Source organism: Jaculus jaculus, chromosome 11 (assembly GCF_020740685.1).
Source record: "Jaculus jaculus isolate mJacJac1 chromosome 11, mJacJac1.mat.Y.cur, whole genome shotgun sequence".
NCBI classification, from domain to species: domain Eukaryota; kingdom Metazoa; phylum Chordata; class Mammalia; order Rodentia; family Dipodidae; genus Jaculus; species Jaculus jaculus.
In genome coordinates, this window is record NC_059112.1 from 91,395,757 (window position 1) to 91,402,065 (window position 6,309).

Below are 6,309 nucleotides of genomic sequence, written 5' to 3' on the forward strand. Positions count from 1 at the left end.
TGCAGCAACAGTTTCATGGGTCCCTGGGTATAGACAACTTTCCACAAAAGGGTTACTTGACTTCAGTAGGTTCTCACAGGAGACTTTAGCCCAAAACACTTGAAGAACTGCGCTTCTGAGTCATTCATTGGGGCTTCGTGTCTAAAATGCTGACTCAGAGGAAGACCAGTGTTGTCCAATTGCTCACCCTGATTTTGTTATCATCCTGCTGGGCGTACTTTTGAAGAGTGAGGTTATCACTGTCTTTGTGAGCTGACTCTTCTAACCAGGCCTCCAGTGCCTGCTGGTCCCAGTTCATTTGGCATTTCAAACCATCCAGCTTTTGAGTCGCTTTAAATATGCCATTCTAATTTCCAAGGAGCATGAGAAAGCAGGAGATTACAAAACATTATTTATTACACAAATAAAACGTAACATTATTTGCTTTAAAAAAAAATGGAGAACTCGTGTCCTTGCCTTCCAGATGTTCATGTTTTACTATACTTAATTATGTAATTATCACACTTGTAATTTAATTCTTTAGTCAAAAATAGACAAGAGATGATCATAGAAAGACAGAAATAGTTACTGAGCTAAAGTTCTTGCAATAAGGCTTTGGAGTGGTCCCACAGCAGTCTCATTAGAAACTCTGCCACCATCATCCTAGATGTGTGTGTGTGTGTGTGTGTGTGTGTGTGTGTGTGTGAGTGTGTATACTCTTAGTTAAAGTAATGTGCTTGTTGTGCAAACTAAAACTCATGACAAGTTCCCTCCCTCCAGCCCTATTGCCAATCACATTTTCTGTCCCTAACAAGATCTCTTACACTGATATTCTGGAAGCACTTCTAATTGAAGTACATAAAGTATAAGCAATCGAGATATTTCTGCAAATGAAGCCACTTAATGACTGAAACAGAAGATATACAAATAGAAACTAAAAAATGTAATTAGATTACATATATGGACATTACATTATAAAATAATAAAATGTATGTGACAGTACATACATATTTCCATATGTTGACACATAGGTAAAGAGAAGAATCAGAATTCAGAAAACCCTCAAATTAAATGAAAACTCAAGAGAAAAAGGGGAAGTAGGCATTAAATTAGTTTAATATCTCTCCGGGTACCAAAGTTGACAAATTACTATGACAGGCAAAGATTTTAAATGAAGTTCAGACCCAGCAATGCGGCTATTTCAGAGCTACTGGTGCTTGAGCTGTTGCAACCAGCCTGGCGTTCCCATAGCGCATCTTATTAAGTAGCTGCTAAGTGAATAATGGAGGGAAATGTAATATTTAATCATTGTTTCCGTCAAACCATGGCGTGATATCCTTTCATTGCCCAAGAGACAATATAAGTAAATGCCAGGAAACTAATAAAAGACTTTCACATACAGATTTGTTTTTAAAAGTCAATGTTGGTTTGGTGAGTGATGGCACACCCACCTCTTTGTCGTTTTTCCTCTCCTGTATTAATGACATCTCATTTTCTAGCCGATGGATTTCATCCTTCACTCGCCCCAGTTCTCTTTCAGCAATGGCCTTAAAATGCTGTTCACTTTCAATCTCATTCTCCCTTGCTTTGTAAAGAGACTGTGGGAAAGTACACAAAATAAGAATGCTTTTGTAAGTTTTAATATTATAAAGTATTTACAATAACCTAATAAGCAAAAAGAAAAAAAAATTCTCCAAATGCTTATTAATTTCACCAGTTCTAAATCTACAAATCCTAAACTGTGGTTATTCTATAGTGCATGCTGTTTTCTGCCCATAAGGAAGTTGGCCAGTGAACTGCTTACAGAAATACCGTCAACGGTTTCAGATATTTATATTAAGGAAAACCAAAGAAAGACAAGGTTATATACACAGTAAGACTTAAAATGTTGTAACTTGTTCCTTATCTGAAAATAAAAAATATTCAGGGGAGGGGATGGAAGAGAGGAAGGAGTGGGAGAAGGGTTAATCATTATTAAAGATATTATGAATAAGCCATATAGTAGTTAGTTTCTCAAAGCTGGTTTTCTATCCATTTTCAGAGTCAGGGTTATGTTCACAATACTGTTATGAAGTTTCATATTTTACCATCTCTAAATAAAAATCACAAGTACAAATGCTCCACACCTACACATAATATAATCAACACCTATTTCAATGTTTCCATACCTGTATAAACGAAAATTCCTGATTGACATTTTTGAAGTGAGAAGTCATAGAAGTGATGCGATCCTCATAGTCACGAAGCTGGTCTTGCAGGTTTGCTTTTTCCTTCTGCAGCTTTGATAACTATAAATTATAAATGCCACAATTCGTTAATGTCCTAGGAAGTTTTGCCATATTTAAGGACCTAAATCCAAAAGCAAAGCAAATATCCATTTACTTTGTGCCACAGTCAGTTTGAAATGATGTGACCATAGACTGGATGCTTTAAACAACAGAAATTTGTCCCTTACAAAAGGCCAGGAAGTCAAGATCAAGGCACCTGTCAGTTGGGCTCCCAATGAAGGCCCTCTTTCTGTTTTGCAGAGAAATGCCTTCTTTCTGTATCCTGGCATGGCACAGAGAAACAGTATTTGGCTTTTCTGTTTATATTTTTATTTTATTTATTTGAATGAGAGCTAGATAGAGAAAGAGGCAGAGAGAGAGAGAGAGAGAATGGGCATGCCAGGGCCTCTAGCCAATGTAAACAAACTCCAGACGCATGCACCACCTTGTGTATCTGGCTTACGTGGGCGCTGGGGAATCAAACCTGGGTCTTTACGCTTCAGGCAAATGCCTTAACTGCCAATCCATCTCTCCAGCCCTTTTCTCTTCTTTGAAGGGAGCTAATCTCACTTATGAGGTCTCTACTTTCATAACTTAATTACCTCCTGTGGTGGTTTGATTCAGGTGTCCTCCATAAACTTAGGTGTTCTGAATGCTATGTTCCTAGCTGATGGAAATTAATGCCTCCAGGAGGCAGTGTATTGTTGGAGGCAGGCTTATAGGTATTATAGCCAGTTTTGGCACACTCTCCTTTTCCTGTTGTTCACCTGATATTGGCCAGGAGGTGATGTGCACCCTCTGCTCATGCCATCATTTTCCCTGCCATCATGGAGCTTCCCCTCAAATCTGTAAGCAAAAATAAACCTTTTTTCCCACAAGCTGTTCTTGGTCAGGTGATTTCTGCCAGCAATGTGAACCTGACTGCAACACATCCCAAAGATGTTCCCTCCAAATTCCATCACATTTAGAATTAGGACATATAATTTTTTTAAATATTGTATTTGTGAGGGAAAGAGAGTGAATCACAGCAAGTATAGGCACACCAGGGTCTTCTTACCTCTGCAAAGGAACTCGAGGTGTGTGTGCCACTTTGAGCATCTGGCTTTACATGGCATGCTGAGAACTGAATCGTGGCTAGAAGGCTTTTCAAGCAAATGCCCTTAACCATTGAGCCATATTCCCACCCCAGGATTTATAATTTTTTAATTGCTACTTTGACATGTCAAGAACATAGTTTGGCTGGGCGTGGTGGTACACACCTTTAGTCCCAGCACTTGGGAGGCAGAGGTAGGAGGATCACATGAGTCCAAGGCCACCCTGAGACTCCATAGTGAATTCCAGGTCAGCCTGGGCTACAGTGAGAGCCTACCTCACCAGCACCACTGCCAGATGATAATACAGAAATGTTTTCCAATTTCTAGGGTAAATGTTATTTTCAATCTACAATGAATGCTCCACCTAGCCAAACTATTAGCAAATGTGGAGGTAAGCAGATATTTTCTGTGATTCAAAGGTCCGGTGTTTACATTCCTTCTTTCCAGTGTGTTAGTCACGTCACCGTCACTGTGACACTTCATATTCAAATGATAGCAACGAGGCACAAGTAAGTATTCCATCAAAATAAGAAAATAATGCAAGAAAAGGAGGAAACAGAGTCTCAGCCCAGTGGATGAATAAACAAATTAACATCTGGGAGTAGACCTGTGGGGAATTCAATCTATATGGGAACTCACAGGACTCTAAAAGGAGGTCAAAGGAGATAGGGGATATGAGAGGATATCACAAGCATCTGCCTTCAGGTATATAAAGTTAAGCAGACAATGTAAGGAGTGTGTAGTGAGCTAGGATGCAGATAACTAAAAGCTCGTACCAAACCACCCCTCCTGAAATCACCACTGAAGGATAGCAAGCAGCCTATCATAGAAAAAAAAAACAAAAGAATCAAAATGAAAAACTCAAGAAAAGTGAGAGCCACTAAAACAAGTTAAATTAAGGGAAATTAAGACTAATGACAAGACAAAGGCATGAGGCTACATACAATAAAATAAGCCTGGGTAATATAAAATCATAAGCACCATTATTTTTATTCTATTTAAATATATTGTTTGTAAGAGTTTATAAGGTCAGAGTTTATTTAGGAGAAGCAATTTGGGTTCTCTTTGTAATTTTTTTTTAAACAGCCAAGATAAGTAACATACAGCCTGTGAGACAACTGAAGATTTTGCCTACATTATGTCCTTAGTGCCTATAAAAATAATGAAAGTGATTATTTATGTATTTATTTTTGACAGAGCGAGAGAATGAGTGCAGCAGAGCCTCCAGCCACTGCAAACGAACTCCAGATGCATGCGCCCCCTTGTGGGTCCTGGAGAATCGAACCCGGGTCCTTTGGCTTTGCAAGAAAACGCCTTAACCGCTAAGCCATCTCTCCAGCCGAAAGTGACTTTTTCTTTTTTTAACTCATCTGTTTTGAAGAAGAGACAGACTCAGGGTTGACAGGTAGGATCTGAACCGGCACTGTATTTTGTATTCCTTGTACCTTCCCTAATGTTCCCTAACCTTAAGAAAGAAAAAAATTCTAAATTAGCGGTGAGTAAAAAGGTCAGAATACTTTGAAGTGTTCCCATTCTTGTCAAAAGACGGTCAATGGGATTTTCCTTTCTTCATGGGGAAGAAATTTTTCTGTTTTGTCAATTTGCATTAAGCATCGCCTGCCCTTGTTGGACCTCTCTTCCACACAACCTATCACCAAATCCTGAGAACTTTCCACTGACAAAAATCTGGCCGAGGGCTGGAGGGATGGCTTAGCGGTTAAGCGCTTGTCTGTGAAGCCTAAGGACCCCGGTTCGAGGCTCGATTCCCCAGGACCCACGTTAGCCAGATGCACAAGGGGGCGCACGCATCTGGAGTTCATTTGCAGTGGCTGGAGGCCCTGGCGCGCCCATTCTCTCTCTCTTTCTTTCTCTCTCTGTCTGTCTCTCTCAAATAAATAAACAAAATAAAAAAAAAAATCTGGGCGATTCGTGACACCCGTTGCTAGACGCTGAGAACCCAAGCTGGCATTGGAAGCCTCCTCCGAGCTGGATAGCTGCCACCGTGCTGGAAAGTGCCATGCAGCAACCGTCTCCTTCGCCAGCAGCAAGCCCGCGAGAATGTCCCAACGGGCCAGCCAGGCAAGATGCGCTCGCCCGTGCAACGGGGGCAGGACTGTGACGGGGGCAACCAACTGCCCAGTGTAAGTACTGGACAGGTCAGGCAGCAGCAGACGGAAGGGGTGAGGTTGGCGAGCCCAGTCCAGATGCGTCCTGGGCCGGTCCTCAAGAATCCTCAAGTGGTCACTCGGTCCTCCGTCCCTGATCCTCCCCACCGCTGCTCCCCGGCCCTGACGCGTCCTCACCCGCTCCTCCAGCGTCTTGTTCTCCTGGTTGGCCACGGGGATGGCGAACCCATCCTCCCAGCGCAGCTCAGCCAGAAACTCGCTGCTCATGGCTACGCGGAGAGCCGCGCCGCCAGCCCTTCCGGGCCCTAGCAACAGCCGGCGTCCTTAGTTACCAAACAGGAAGCCCTCCCGCCTGGGGCAAGGGGCGGGACTTCCTGGAGAATTCCCTGCTTTCGGCGGAGGAAAGTCCTTGGAGTTGTGGGAGGTGCAAATCTAAACTGTCCCGGTTAGCCGTGCAGGCTGGCGGGAGGTCGAGAACGCGTGCAGCGCTTCCCGAGCGCGCACATTTGCAGGCTCCGGCGGGCTGGAGGAGCAGGGTACCGGGGTGCACGATCCGGTCGCGGGGTGCACGATCCGGTCGCAGGGTGCCCGGCGAAGGGCCGCCGAGGTGAACTGATGGATGGAGGAGCGCAGGGTCCATGAACAACACCGCCCTCACCTCCAAAGGGAGTAAGAGTGTATTCAGACTCAGATAATAAAGGACCAAGGCCAGAGACACGGATTCAGTTTACCCCAAATAATCATGATCTCACGTGGAAGCGCTTTGATGATGGTTTTTAGAGAGACAGAACCCAGTGGAAGTCATAAATAAGACATTTTCCGAATAAAGGTGGTGGGAACCCC

The 6,309-nt window shown here is 43.1% G+C and overlaps 1 protein-coding gene across 2 annotated transcripts in view; it reads right to left on the reverse strand.

Annotated features, from left to right (window-relative positions):
• Positions 1-5,770, reverse strand: part of Ccdc39 (coiled-coil domain containing 39) — a 36,850-nt gene extending 31,080 nt beyond the window's left edge. For both annotated transcript variants that reach the window (XM_045161457.1, XM_004652314.3), the window contains exons 1-4: positions 5,644-5,770; positions 2,148-2,267; positions 1,431-1,577; positions 188-346 (exon numbers count right to left, since the gene is read on the reverse strand). In XM_045161457.1, the coding sequence (XP_045017392.1) occupies positions 188-346; positions 1,431-1,577; positions 2,148-2,267; positions 5,644-5,733 (516 nt within the window). In that variant the 5' untranslated portion in view covers positions 5,734-5,770. The remainder of the gene's footprint in view (positions 1-187; positions 347-1,430; positions 1,578-2,147; positions 2,268-5,643) is intronic.
• Positions 5,771-6,309: the final 539 nt, after the last annotated feature.